Here is a 14,778-nt window from a genome sequence, read left to right as displayed (position 1 = left end):
CTGCAATAAAAAATTGAAAATATAATAAAATCAAAATAATTGAGCCTGTAGTAACGCATCACTACCTATACTGTAAAAATTCAAATAAATTGTCGCGAGAAAGGCTTACCATCTACCCCTTCCATCACTTATCAACGATGGCCACCTGCTCCCCGGTCCTTATTCCGAAGCTCATGAGCTTCGGAATAGACCGTGAAAAGAGCGAATAGCAAGTGGTCTGCGACTCTGCAGTCTTCACCACTTGATATTCGCTCTTTTCTTCCTCCCTTCCTTTCCCTTCTATTTCTCCTTCCTTTCTCGTCAGCATCCCTCACCCTGTGGTGGCCGATGTGGCGCCGTTGACAGCCTGGCTGGACATCTGGGCGCTCTGTGCGGCCATCTGCGACAGGCCGAAGATCTGGTGCGCTGGCGGCATGCACATGGCGCCGGAGAAGTAGCCGCCGCCGGCGCCGCCCTCGAGGCCGTAACTGGCCCCGTTGTGCACCCCTCCGTGGTACATGGCGGTAGGCGGAGCGCTTCAGAGGGAGGAGGACAGGGTCTTATGAGGATGGGAGAGGAGGAGAGTTTCAGTGGTCGGGGCACCGGAGATGAGTTGATTCAATTGCGTTCTAACAAGGTAAATTAATTAGGAATGTGTCAAATATCTTTCAGCCGATGGAGACAAAAGTACCCCGATGCTATTTCCTGATTCGTCGCCTTCTTGGCGAATCAGAAAACTGCAGGAGCTGATTGCGTTCCAACCGGTATCTCGGCCTGGCGTTGTCCTCTTCGTTTGGACTCAGTGCCAGAAAATTTGGACACGCTGCTCAAGGTGCTCAAGGTGCTCTGCGCTGCCCGTTTGTCTCAGAAGATGTTGAATGCAGGCCTCGCCAGGTCAGCTATTTCTGAAACGCAGAGAGGAACATTATTACTGATAGCATGCGTACATACATCAGGTAGCGACATATTTACAGCCTACATCTAGACTTTTCATCAGTGCTGCCTACATGCAAGCCATGTAATTTCGCCTGTGGTCACGGTGCTTCGGGAGAAAGCGAACGATTATATAACAGCTGCCAAACAGGATCATGGTTTATGTTCTGATTTCAGAGTTACATGTCATTGCTCGAGTACCCTCATTAGATATCATCCCACAACGTTGTACTTCTTCCAATGTCAACAGGTCCGATTCTAATCAGCATACTGCTTGAATGATCTTGCTGAATTGCGAACTGTCAGTCTCAAACACGGCTCATTCTTATTTACTCCACACCCGGGCATAACAAAACCAGCACCAGTGACCAATGGTTACCGTCATAAACTTAGCGATTTATCTCGCTAATTTCCGATCTCTCAGTGAATGAGCTTTCATATCCTACAGCCCCCATGTGCTCCACAGACTGCCCACTGTGCATCGCGGTCTCAAGTGCACCCTGCACTCGGCCTGCCGACCCGCCGCAGTCGCGTCCGCCGCTCGTCTTTGTCACCCTACATCCAATTAGCCGTCATCGTGGGGTCACAGCCGAGCACAGAGCACGCGCCAGTGACGGTGTCCGTTACACCGTCAGCACACGGCAGCCGCAGCCGCGCCGTAGTGCAGTGTTTATTTGGAGCCATCGATAGCAGCCCGCCCCCGCCCCCGCCCCCGCCCCCGCTACGGCGACGGTCGCTGCTGAGCGAATTTGACTTCCGGGCATCCCATGGGCACTGGACAGGAATGAAGTGGGTGAGGCGAGACGGGGATGGAGGTGGTTTGGGATCTTTGGGTTTTCTGAGGGAGGAGCGTGGATTGTAAGTACAACTGCTATGCTCTGCGACATCAAAAGCTTATTTGACGGTTACATACTTGGTACAATTGGTGTTGCTATGTCTCCCATGCAGCCAAAGTCTGTTTATAATCTTCCTTTTTAAATTGTAATTGAATCATTCCAAAGAATTTAGAATCGCCCGCACTCATCAATCGTCCGGCGAAAACACCATAACATTCAATCTCTACATCAGCGCTGAAATGCTGGTGAATCCTCGCACGTCTCGGTGGTTTACTTAGCGGGTCGCTCGGAAGTTAGGTGGGTCTTATACCAGGAACGGTCGCGGTCTAGTGCCTGCGCCCGTGTCCAGTGTCGCTCGGCGCGGTTTTCTCTGAAACGGAACTGTCGTGTTGTCGCTCAACTTGATTGATATACGATAATAGATGCGTTTGCATCATGTTCATGATGTCTTTCGCGGACTGTGTGATATCAACGGATTTGAGCGCGAATTATTGGACGCTTGTTCGAAGATTGTTTGACAAAGTCGGCACGGAAGTTATCATCATTTTTAACTTGTCAAACATGTAAGGAAAGAAAGCATCACTTTTATTCAGACCACAGGAACTGTTAGTCCACTGCCATTATGATAAAATTATTCCTTCAAAACAGGACGCCACAATCAATCTTTATTATTTTCATTTCATTTCATTTCACAACACCGTTCTATCATCACTTACTTATACGCTTAAAGTTAAACACACAACTTATTACAAAATTATCAAGCGCCAGGACAATGACACTCGTAGCCACAACCTGACTCACAACATGTCCATGCCCTCACCTCCCTCCCACCCCACCTAACCCCTCCCAGCCTCCCATCCCCCTCCCCCGGCCCCGGGCTGCCCCAGACTGAGTGATGACCCACCCCGGTCGTCGAGGCTGGTCTGAGACACCGTCCTTTGGCTCCCGACACCACCGGTCGACATCACAGGTGCCGGGATGAGCTGTGGCCACGGCGTGCCGTCCGGCGTGTCACATTAGGGTGACACAGAGGTGTCGGAAACGGACACAGCTGTCCCGGCCGTAGACGGACGGTTAGTGTCGGCGGGACGACGGTAGCACGGGCCCGGCGGCTGTGGTGCACCGCGAGAGATGCAGCAGGGAGTGGTGCCATGAGCCGCGAAATGTGCTGTGGTGGGGTCGGAAAGACAGGCGGGAGTGATATTTTGTGGTGGCTATGATTTTGCGGCAGGCAATGAGTCAAAAGACATGGTTATGGCACGTTGAGTCCGCATGTGCAAGAAATAATGTCTGTTTGCAATGCGACTTTAGTAATACCCTAGTGATTTATCTAATGCTTCAAACACTTATTTCTACATATTTATACAACGAACATGTTCGGATAATTATATATCTCCAGTGGTGCACGCCGTTTCGGCAGCAGGAAGCCTTACTACGCTACCGTAAAGTGGGGCTATTTGAGTCAGTGGGGCTATTTGAGACAGTATTTAAAATCGCTATAAAATGAAGATCGTTTAATTTTTATGTGATATTTTTGCTCAGGAAGGTGTGGATTCGAGCAGTAAATCGCCTGAGCAAAAACTAAGCATAAATTTCAAACGGTTTTTATGTTATAACAATTTTAAATACTGTCTCAAATAGCCCCACTGTCTCAAATAGCCCCACCTTACGGTACATTTATTTTCCTCCGAAATCTGCCAGTGCCGTTTGTTTATCAAACTCCGTTTGGTAATATGAGGTTGCAGCTTATCTGGCTATCTGGCTCGTAACGATGCGCGCTGATTACGGGGCTTCCGAGGAAATTGTATATATTTACGGCGGCGGAAGTTGGAGCGGCCCAAACAGCGTGTTCAAGTGGGTGCGGCCGCTGCTCTCGGCAGCAGGGTGCAGCCAATGACAAGAACAGGACGCGGAGGTCTGCCATCTACACGCGAAGCGCATAGCGTGCCGCTCCCTGTGCGTCTTAGAGCTCGGGTCCTTTACATTTATTGCTGGCGAAGAGACGTTTTCGAGTGCGTGACGTCACCTTCAACTGCAACACGTAGAAATAAACATGACACTGAGGTGTATCGAGATGTTTCGATCGTTATCGATTGATCAGCTCGATTTCAGTGATGTCGGATAGCGCGGCCAAACAGCGATATCCGCAGTGATAACGATTGACGCTTACGGCTTACGCCTACGATTCATTTGGCTTTACGCACGTCCAAATTTTCAGCATTGTTGATAAAAATGCAAGATAAACGTCCCTATGGATTAACGCAACGAGAGCTGTTACTGAGCAAATGCTATTGATTTGAATTGTTGAAAAACATCAGTCTTCCAAATTGTATCCCACTGACGCAAGCAAACACTTCATGCGGCAAGTTCTAGTGCCATGCTCAGGTTAAATGAGCCCGTTCTTCGTTCACCCCTTTTGTTCCGTTTCTGTCCCCTCTCCCCCTCTCCCAGTCCATCGGTCAGTGACCAGTAGCGGTCCAATTAGCCTCTGTCCAGTGGCCTCCTCCTCCTGTCTAGTCCGCAGAGCACCGATCCGTCTACAACAGACAACGGCCAGTGACCGTGGCAGGAGTGGGTATGCCCGAGCAGGCTTGGGTGCGCCACATGGCCTCCCAAAGAGCTGACTTGTGTGACAGTGCGTGTGCATCTAGTGTGCACGAACTGCACTGTGCATTGTGCAACCTTGCATACACTTCGGAAGCTTGACCTCTATGTGTGCATGTGAAATAAAATACTATTTAGGAAAATAAATCTTGCAATATTTTGCTATCAATAAGCAAAATGAATGAGGCACACCTTGCACTCCTTTCCATGTCATGATGCTATTTTCTAACTTCAGCTTATCGACATATTTTTTTTACAAAGCTTGTCTCTAGGCGCAACAACAGCTTATGAAGAAAATAAAGATATGCAAGTAGAGACAAAATAAGCATACATCTCTGGTCTGATCACACAGCCCTGATCACTGATGTCACCGGATCCGAACACGCTCCAAAACCGACCCAAACACGCGTATGAATGACCGGGCCAGCCGCCTTGCGTTCGAAGAGTGAGCCGTGATTGCAAACATGAGATACATTTACCTCATTATTGACTTTAGCGGCGCGTTGAAACGCTGTGTTTATATCTGTCCGCGGACCGCTGTCGGTCGCTCCGCTCTATCGCGTGTCACGATCGCAGATTTGTTAGGAGCTGACCACGGTCCGGCGCCCTTCTGAGCTAGCGTCACACTCCGTCACAGATCGGGAATGTGTCACGACGGTGTGACGCTCGGACGCGCCGTTAGCCGCGCCGTGATGGCCGCCGCCGCGTCGGCTCCGTCGCTGCGCGCCATCTCGAATTGTTTGTGCATCTAGGGCAGAGGCGATACGCAAGGATTTGATATCTGAAATTAACAAAGTGTACTTTGTTTTGTGCCTTGCTTTGTGGTTGTGTGACGCATGCATTCAACGAGATGTAACTAACTGGCTAATCGAGAACCTAAATTGCTTGCACGTAAAAGCTTTTGATCTTTGTGAATTGTTATTTTGTTGCGTCGTGGATTAGAGAAATATAAATAAAATATTCATTTTAAATAAGTTTGAATAAGTCTGCGACCACTAACTGCTCTCAAGCCACTAGCGGGTGTAGGCATCTAAATACAAAACCGTCATCCAGTACTCCGTCACCACGTCTCCAACAGACCCAAACCGGCTGGTCATCAACCCTGAGTCCAGCCCTTCCCCATCCAGCGTCGCACGTGCGCGATGCTGACCATATCTCGTCGGCACGCAGGTACAGCTCGGTATCCATCATCGGGGCCGACAATGGCGCCCGGCGTCGGCACCGACAGGGTCTCCGACGCGCCGCGGAGCGCGCGGAATTCACGCCGTTTCCTGTTTGGGCGGTGCGCGCGCGAGCGCCGCGCGAGAGAAGCGCGAGAGAAGCGCGAGGGCCGGGGTGCGGCTCGCAAGCCGTCGGTGTCGGCCGCCTAATGAAAATGTGACGCCCGATGAGTAATTGGGGGCGTAATGAGCCGGCACCAGCGGTGACGGGGCGTGACGGGAGTGACGGAACGGAGACGGAGAGGAGACAGAACGGAGACAGGACGGAGACGGAGAGGAGACAGGACGGAGACGGATGGGAAGCTGATATGGAATGGCAATGGGAAGGGCATTCGTGATGGGTCGTTGAGTGAGAAATGGAGGATTTTTGTGGTAGCATAGTAACGCACAGCACAGAACCCGATCATGCATAAAAAGGGCGTTTTCTCATTGCGGATAAGTGTTTCAAATCTCAGGAGCATGACGTGTCACTGCATAGTGCACACTACAAACACACTAGAATGTGATTTGGGTACATTTGTAGCTTGCTTTGATAAATTTGATGTCTTCTTGTTAAATCGTATCTTCTGAGATGGATCCAACCTTGCGATAGCTTGTGTAAAGCCAATGCTATCAAAGATGCTGACAGATACGTTCAGGAATGTCGCACATTTCCATGCTTTTCGAGATGCTTGTCACTTGGATCGATACGCATATACAAAGTGTGCGTAGTGCTGTCTTTCAACGGATAACTACGCGATAAAAATGACAGGGCGTTGGTGCAAGGCAGTCAGTGCCGCAGGCATATGAACCATGAATGTACAGGGTGGAAAGTAATTACGCGAACATGTATTTTCTTACAATTTTGACCGTCAGTGGAGCATTTTTATGAGTACGGGCTGTCATGGAACATAATTGGTCGTGTTTGTTGTCGCCTCATCTACCAAAAGTGACCTAACTTTGAACAATGACCTGGAAGGTCTTAAACACCTCTCGACTTAAAATGATGCATACACCATACGCTGCACAAGACCGAAATGGGCAAAGAGCTCAATTTGGAGCTGCCAGGGAAAGCGTTTGTGATTATTTTCGCTGGACTGGCGGAGAAGGGATTCGTAGCGGTCTCAGCACCAGCATTGCACAATTATACGTTTTTTTAAACATAATAACACTTGAGAGGACTTAAAAAGCAAAGCCGTCCGCGGCAGCAACCCCTCGGCGAATTCTGTCGCCGGGCGGGTGGTCACCATGTCGGCGACAAAACGACGCCAGTCGACCCGAAAACTGGCAAAATAGCTTACTCTGGCCGGGTACCCGATCTAGGATATCACGATTCGCACATTAATACGCAAAAATTAGAAAATTAAGTCGTACAAACCCTCGGGATGACCAAAATTCACGAATTAACAGCAGAATTGTTAATTGAAGCTTTTCAAAGACAATCAAAGATGGACAGAGGAGGACAGGCAGCTGGCTTTGTGGTTGGGTGAGACATCTGTGAAACTGTTTCATCCGTCAAACCTGCAGAACAACTGCTCTGAGGGCTGCTGTTGCGTCCTATGTCCCGTCCGTCCCAACCTTCAAACATCCGGCAAAGGAACACATCAGTGGGTCACGAGCCCCCGGGTGGTGTCAGAATTGCGTGTAGTGCTAAAAAAGGTCACTAAAAATAAAGTATACAACCGGTGGAACATCCTCCAAGACGAGTGTCTCTGTCTAATCCACCGTGCAACGAAAGGGGCAAAATGACTGAGCGCACTTTTGTGCCTGACGCAAAGAAACTGCTCTTCGTGATTGGTGAAATCCTTACTTTCACGGCCAACAAAACGCAATACTGGTGCTGTGAGAACCTGTTTTTCTTCAGGACATACAAAAGCTGATCTGGGAAACGCCTGGGCCTCAATTCGATTAAAAATCTCCAGATGACTCCTCAGGAGACCGTCTAAAAGCTGCAAGGAGCCACCAATACCGATTACCTCACTGGACAGCTCCATAAGGTGTGGGCTGAGCTTTGGCCAACAGATCTTCACATGCTGATGTAAATCATGCCGGAACGCCTATGTCAATGCATCGCAACTAGATAAGGATAAAGTAAAACATATATTGCTTAGGTCACCGCCGTTTTTTCATTACTAGAAGACGAAAAAGCATGTTCGCGTAATTACTTTCCACCCTGTATGTAACTGCGTGGCAGGCAGTCTGGCGATCAGAAGAAGCAGCGCAGTGCACAAACTGTAAGTGCACCCACACATACCTGCACTAGGCAAGTATGTGACTACTATGAAGTTTATTTCTTTCAATGAAATATATTCGTGCAAAGGATAAAACGTTGCTGTTGTTTCGCGAGAGTATCTTGCAAACTTGAAAATACACTTTTATTCCTGTCAGTGATGATACCGTTTATGAGACATATATACTTAGCTCTGAACTAACAGATCTGCCTCCGATGCCACATCAGTAGGCGGAACTATGGTCAAGCGTACCCATTTTCGGGAACGCATTTTCGTTCCCATGTTTGGGAACGATAAACCCAAATATGGGAACGCCATGTAGGAATTATTTAAAACAAGAAAAAGAACCGTTAAATGACGTCCAAAAAATATGAAACGATCGTGAACCGCCTGATATTTGTCTCAATATTGTTGCGAAAGAGTTCGATATTGTAAGGCCCATCGTAGTTTCAAATCGTTCCCCTATTTCTAAAGCAGTCCATCATCCGGGCCGCGAATCCAAATTTGGGAACGCTCTCGTACACTGGCGCTGCAAGCGTTCCTTATTATGGGAACGGCGTACCCAAATTTGGGAACGATTTCAACGACGCCTTTCAGGGGCTCTTTTCATTAACAAGCATCACGTCCAACGCCGCAAATTATTGTTAACACAACAATCATCAGATGACCTTTCCGGCAAGACCGTCGCATGTTTCGCCCGGTCTTCTGCGCTTTTATTCCCGTCGATCTCGCAGCGGGCACGCCCCCCTCTGCAGGATTATGTAATTCACAACGCTCAGCGATGTTCAACAAGGTCTTCCATACCTATATCCACCGTCCGCGCCGAGGGTGGAGACATGTCAAGCACCTGTCTGTTTATCACCGATAGTTGACGAGCACAAGGAAGTATCCAAAAATGGGAACGCTGAATATGTTACACCCTCAAAACCATAGAGATCTTATATACATAGAGATGACATGCACTTAAAATCGTGGCGATTCAGTGGGTCTTTTTAAGCAACTTATTTTCAGCCAGTAGCGTGCCAATATGGCTGAGGCATTGTTAGTCTGAAGAAATTATTACGTAGCGAGCGAAGCAAGCGTAGTCTTTCGTAGATTAACGGAAATTAACGGAGTATGAGCGGCCGGCCGGCCGTGGTTACGCTTTTGCGAGGCTTATATCTCAGCAACCACTTGACCGATTTATATTCGATGATTTTTCTAGTGTAGCTTCATTCCTTCTACCAAGTATTTGACTATTCTCGATGCATGTGGGTGACCACTTATGCACGTGCTACGTGCAAAACGAAGAGGTGTCCGTTTTGCAATTGTTGCAATATCTTGGTAACTACTTGGCCGATTGCGCTGAAAATTGGTATGTAGGTAGGCACCCACTAGGCAATGCATATCCATGTGCCACAGTTGGGGTGCTGCCGCACGTGCGCACGTGCAGGGGTCGATTCCAGATCTCGAGAACGGCTGAACCGATTGTGCTGAAATTTGGTACATGGTTAGGGACCAGTTAGTAGGGTGCCGTGCAAAAGTCAGTTGAGACCCATTTTGCACGTGTGCACGTGCAGGGTGCCGCTTCCAGATCTCGAAAACGGCTAGGCCGATTGCGCTCATATTTGGCACATCGCTAGGGATCGGTTAGTCGGGTACAGTGCACAAGTTAGTTGGAGGTGTCCCTTGCAAATTCGCTTGTTCAAGGCCCACCCTCTCGCTCGCTCCGTTGGTCGCCCCAAAAGGCGTTTTACTGGTTAAAAATATTGCTGTTCTTTCCTGTCTGATTTCATTCCTGAGGTAAGCAATGAAATTTGTAGCATGATTTCATTTTCTGTTTTTATTGAATTCGTTAAAAGCTCGCCTAAAAACATTCTCTCTCATTCAGGCTCTCATCAACCCGGCAGGCGGTCAGGGGCGGATCCAGGAAAACTCCAAGGGGAGGGTCGTGAATCGAAGTGGTGCCCCTACCTATACCCAAAATTAAAAACTCAACGGATTTCGTCCACTTCATTTTGGTGGTGCCCCCATTTTCAGTTTTTTCTTTTTATTTTTTATTTTTAGTCAGTATCTTAACTCTTAGCCACAACCACATTTACCAATTGTAAGCAAGTATATATGAATGTGCTATGTGTATATATGTTGTGGACGCTGAGTAGTGAGTACTTACCAGGAACGTTATCAGGTAAGCAAATCGTTGTCAGTCCGACGAACTTGACCCTGGCGTCTAAAGGGTCTGTCCTTGACACTTCAGGCTTGTCAGGGGCACCAAAGTCCTTCCAGGGACATCACAAACCTGTCAGGGGCACCTACGGCCTTGTAGGGGCGCCACAGGCCCGCCAGGGGCACCACAGGCCTGCCAGGAAGCAGGGGCATCACAGGTCTAGCAAGTATACACGACAGGCCTGTCAGGGGCACAACGGGCCTGTTGGGCCCATGAGCACCCCTAGGGGCAGGGGTCCTTCCAGGGGCACCGCAGGCCTGTGAGGGGCACCAGCGGCCTAGCAGGGGCACCAGTCAACACAGGCCTGCCAGGGGCACCACAGACCTGCCAGGGGCACCAGAGGCCTGCCAGGAGCAGCACCGACCTTGCAGGGGTAACTTTGGCCTGTCAGGGCCCAGGGGCACCACGGGCCTGTCGAGAGGCACTTCAGGCTTTTCAGGGGCACCATAGTCCTCTCCGGGCGCAGGGGTAGCAGGGGCACCAGAGGCCTGCCAGGGGCACTACAGGCCTAGCAAGGGCACCACTGGTCTATCAGGGGCACCACGAGCCTGTCATAGCCAGGCATCTCAGGCTTGTCAAGGCCCAGAGGCACCACAGGTCTGTGAGGGGCACCAGCGACCTAGCAGGGGCACCAGTCAACACAGGTCTGCCAGGGGCGCCACAGACCTGCCAGGGGCACCACAGACCTGCCAGGGGCACCAGAGGTCTGCCAGGGGCACCACCGGCCTCGCAGGGGCACCTTGGGCCTGTCAGGGGCACCACGGGCCTGCCGAGGGGCACTTCAGACTTTTCAGGGGCACCAGTCCTCTCCGGGCGCAGGGGTACCAGCGGCCTAGCAAGGGCACCAGAGGCCTGCCAGGGGCACCACAGGCCTAACAAGGGCACCACGGGCCTGCCAGGGGCACCTCAGGCTTGTCAGGGCCCAGGGACACCACAGTCCTTCCAAGGGCACCGCAAGCCTGTCAGGGGCACCAGAGGCCTGCCAGGGGCACCACAGGCCTAGCAAGGGCACCACTGGCCTGTCAGGGGCACCTCAGGCTTGTCAGGGCCCAGGGGCACCACAGTCCTTCCAGGGGCATTACAAGCCTGTCAGGGGCACCAGAGGCCTAGCAAGGGCACCACAGGCCTGCCATGGACACCACAGGCCTGCCAGGGGCACCACCGGCCTTGCAGGGGCGCCTCAGGCCTTGCAGGGGCGCCTCAGGCCTGTCAGGGGCACCACGTGCCTGCCGGGGACACTTCAGGCTTGTCAGGGGCGTTACAGTCCTGTCAGGGCCCAGGGGCACCAGGCCCGTGGTGTCCCTGCTAGGCCTGTGGTGCCCCTGGCGGTCCTGTGGTGCCCCTGCCAGGCCCAGGACTGTGATACCCCTGATAGGCCGGTGGTGCCCCTGGCAGGTCTTTGGGCCCCCGGGCCTCAAGGGGGGGGGGGCCATGACCCATGTGACCCCCCCCCTTGGATCCGCCCCTGCAGGCGGTGGACCTCCCGGCCACCATTCGCGCGGTGGGGGGGGGACATTTTTTTGCCCCCCTCCCGTATCTCCGAAACTACTGGACGGATCCGTAACATTCAAACGATGTTCGATAGCCCTGTCAAATTTGTCGACGGAACTCCAATTTCATTGACCTCGGGGTCACAAATGACGTCACAGGTCAGGTCAAAGATAAAATGTTTCGCGTACGTTAGAAATAGGGCGTACGTTGCCTAGTATATATGTTGCTATTAGAGGTCACTGATAATACCATGTCAGGTCACAGGTCAGGTCACCAAGGGTCAGCACATGAACCAACTTTACTATTTACTAGGGTTGTGCGATGCATGTTTTATGGCCCCCCTGACATGGTCCCCCCAAAAAGGTTACAGGTCTAAGGTCATTTGGGTCAGGCTCATGGAATTTTCAGGGTAGGTTCTTTGAGATTTGGTCAAGTTTGGCGCTTTCGGTCAACCGTCGTGAAAACGGCTGTTCTGAACCTTTCTGAGCACGGTGCAAGCTCAAATATACTATGTTGCAATGTTGCATGTTCCCATTCAATGATGCATTAACCCTCGCCGAACCTATTGGTTTTCTACATACGCGCCGGCCGGGGGGGGGGGGGTACGATTTCCCTCGCCGTTTCGCCCCTGATGAAGCTGGAGCGTCGCGGAAAAAACAAGCGTGTGCGCCGTTACAAGACACAGGGACTGGTACCCGATTTTAAGGTCTCATGAGGTCAGGTCAAGTGAACAAGGGCCAGAGTTAAGTTTTTCATAACTTCGCAAAAAACGGTCGGAGAGCCGCGATTTTGGCATCATCGTGTTCGCCTCGCTCCGGCGCGTCGAATGGTATACTTTTTGTTCGGGTGAGGTCAACCTGAGGTGTTGACCTCGGGTCAAGGGCAGGTCAGCTCCCCCAGATCACGAAGCTGGTTGAAAGAGGTCATGTTACATATTACTCGAATCGGCAGGTCTTCCTGAGTTTCTTGGTGGCTTTCCCGACTCGCTAACTCAATTTGATGGGGAGTTATTGATGAAAAACTCTAATGACCCAAGTATATAACTGCAATGAAAACCGTAAGCCTCATGCTAATTATTATATTCAAAATAGGGCCAAGAAAATAAGACATGTTGGCCAAACTGACAAACTGACTTTTGTCAAACCGTCTTACGGTTTTCATTGCAGTTATATATGTAATCATGGGCTTCAAAACCGCGCTTTTAATCATTTGGGTCATTTAATCAATGACCCAAGTGACCATAAATGACGCCACGCAATGTCAACAATGCAAAAGTGAAGCATCGGACCTTGCAAGGCGTGCAAGAAATCACGATTCCATGTGCTGGAGACAGTTTGAGATAGTTCTCGGCGCTAACATAGCAGTTTTCATTTTTCCCCATTGACTTATACCTAATGGTTAGGTCACGTTGCCGACCTGACCTCATGTGATTTTTAGGGAAAATCCGAGATATATGTACAAGTTGTGAGCAGGGCTGCGGAGTCGGAGTCGGAGTCGGAGTCGGTCGGAGTCGACAGTTGTGACCGGAGTCGGAGTCGGAGTCGGAGTCGATTTTAGAACCCCGAGCCGGAGTCGGAGTCGGAGTCACCGAAAATCTGCGACTCCGCAGCCCTGCTAGGTCTGCGGAGTCGGAGTCGGGAGTTGGAGTCGGTCAGAGTCGACAATTCTGCCCGGAGCCGGAGTCGGAGTCGGAGCTGGTTTTTGAAAGCCGAAGTCGGAGTCGGAGTCGCCGAAAATCCATCGACTCCGCAGCCCTGGTTGTGAGACCTCTGGATGATACTACATCCTGTAAGTTTCATCTCCCTGTGAAAGTTCCTCTGGCACTGACGGCGTTGCGAAGTTGCGACATCTGAGGACTGTGCAGAGGTTCACTTATGACGTCACAGGTCAGCGACCTGACCTGACCTGAAAATGCGGTTGGTGTCACAAGATGCGGCTTGGATCAAAGGTCAGGTATGCCAAGTTTCAGCTCTCTATCGCCTGCGTATTCGGAGCTATCGTGAAAAACCCTATAGGGAGGCGGCACCCGCCCTCCCCCCCCCCCGTCGGACGGCGAGGGTTAATGATGCATGCAGTACCTGATACGAGCATAAGGTTAAAACATGCCTAATTTCATTTCAATTATAACGCTCGAAAGCGTCACAGCTAGACAAAAAAGAAAAACTGTACTTAAAAATAAGCGGATGTGAACACAATCTCCTTGACCGAATCCTTACAAAATGCAAGTCACGGGCCATGGCACCCCAGAAAACCTTGCTTAAAAAGACCCACTGAATCGCCACGAAATCAAGTGCTTTAACATAGGCGTGTCATCTCTATGTATATAAGATCTCTATGCTCAAAACACCTAGTCCCATGGAAAATCTAGTTTTTTCCTTTCTTAATGAGTGTAAGTGGCAAAAGGCCTGGTAGGATGGGCACGAGGAATGATCGAAATCAGCATAAAAAATTATAAATAAGCCACACAGAGCGACCTATATAAGAGAAATTCCCCCAAAACGATCATGCTTAGAAACACGGAAGACAAAAACCACGCTCATGACGCTCCTTATGAAACAACGCTAAACAGCTAGCATCCAAATAAAATATGTCTTTCCGGGCTGATAAAATACAGCTGAATAATTTTAAACCACTGAAACTGAGTTTACAACAGTAGTTCGGTAAAATCACTGACGTTCCACGCGGTCGTGCGCCCCGACACCAAAAGTCAACAATATTACCTCGGGACTGTCCGCGTGTTCGCTTGCATATGTCAGCATTTAGTGTCCCTAGAATGAAACTTCATAACCAGGCGAAAATTATTATACTTGACCTCAAAATATAAAAAACGCTTCATTTTCCTTTAAATTGCATGTTAAATGTAGTATAACCCATGTTTTCACCATTCCGTCATTTCAAAAAATCATTAAAAATATCATTCGACGGTCAATTTCCTTGTTCAACGGTCAGATTAAAGATATTTTTATAGAGATTTAGTAGATACTTAAATTAGCGTGCACTTTTTTGAGACGTGATGCACTTATGAGTTTTAGTGGGCGAACGGCCGAAAAATTACCTTCCGTTCTCATAAATGGGAACGCCCGTTCCCATATTTGGGAACTCCGCTCCCAAAAATGGGAACGTTCCTATATTTGGGTACTCATGACCATAGTTCCACCTACTGACATGTTCCGCTTGAAGCAGAATAGGGAACGGTAAATAAAGTTTGTATCCCGATGCAAAAAAAAAAACTCTGATGATAGGGCATGCTCCATATATCTGATTGGGTACGTCGTCCATTTCTGGTTTTCGATATGGTC

The 14,778-nt window shown here is 49.9% G+C and overlaps 1 protein-coding gene across 2 annotated transcripts in view; it reads right to left on the bottom strand.

Annotated features, from left to right (window-relative positions):
- The window catches only part of LOC122394225 (transcription factor GATA-4-like), an 81,265-nt gene that overhangs the window by 3,981 nt on the left and 62,506 nt on the right, over positions 1–14,778 (bottom strand). For both annotated transcript variants that reach the window (XM_043390960.1, XM_043390959.1), the window contains exon 3: positions 315–884. In XM_043390960.1, coding sequence (XP_043246895.1) covers positions 315–499 — 185 coding nt within the window. In that variant the 5' untranslated portion in view covers positions 500–884. The remainder of the gene's footprint in view (positions 1–314; positions 885–14,778) is intronic.

The sequence above is a fragment of the Amphibalanus amphitrite genome, unplaced genomic scaffold (genome assembly GCF_019059575.1).
Source record: "Amphibalanus amphitrite isolate SeventyFive unplaced genomic scaffold, NRLGWU_Aamphi_draft 000580F_arrow, whole genome shotgun sequence".
In the NCBI taxonomy this organism is placed as follows: Eukaryota; Metazoa; Arthropoda; class Thecostraca; order Balanomorpha; family Balanidae; genus Amphibalanus; species Amphibalanus amphitrite.
Note: the sequence above shows the minus strand (reverse complement) of the source record. Positions and strands in the feature narration are given on the sequence as shown.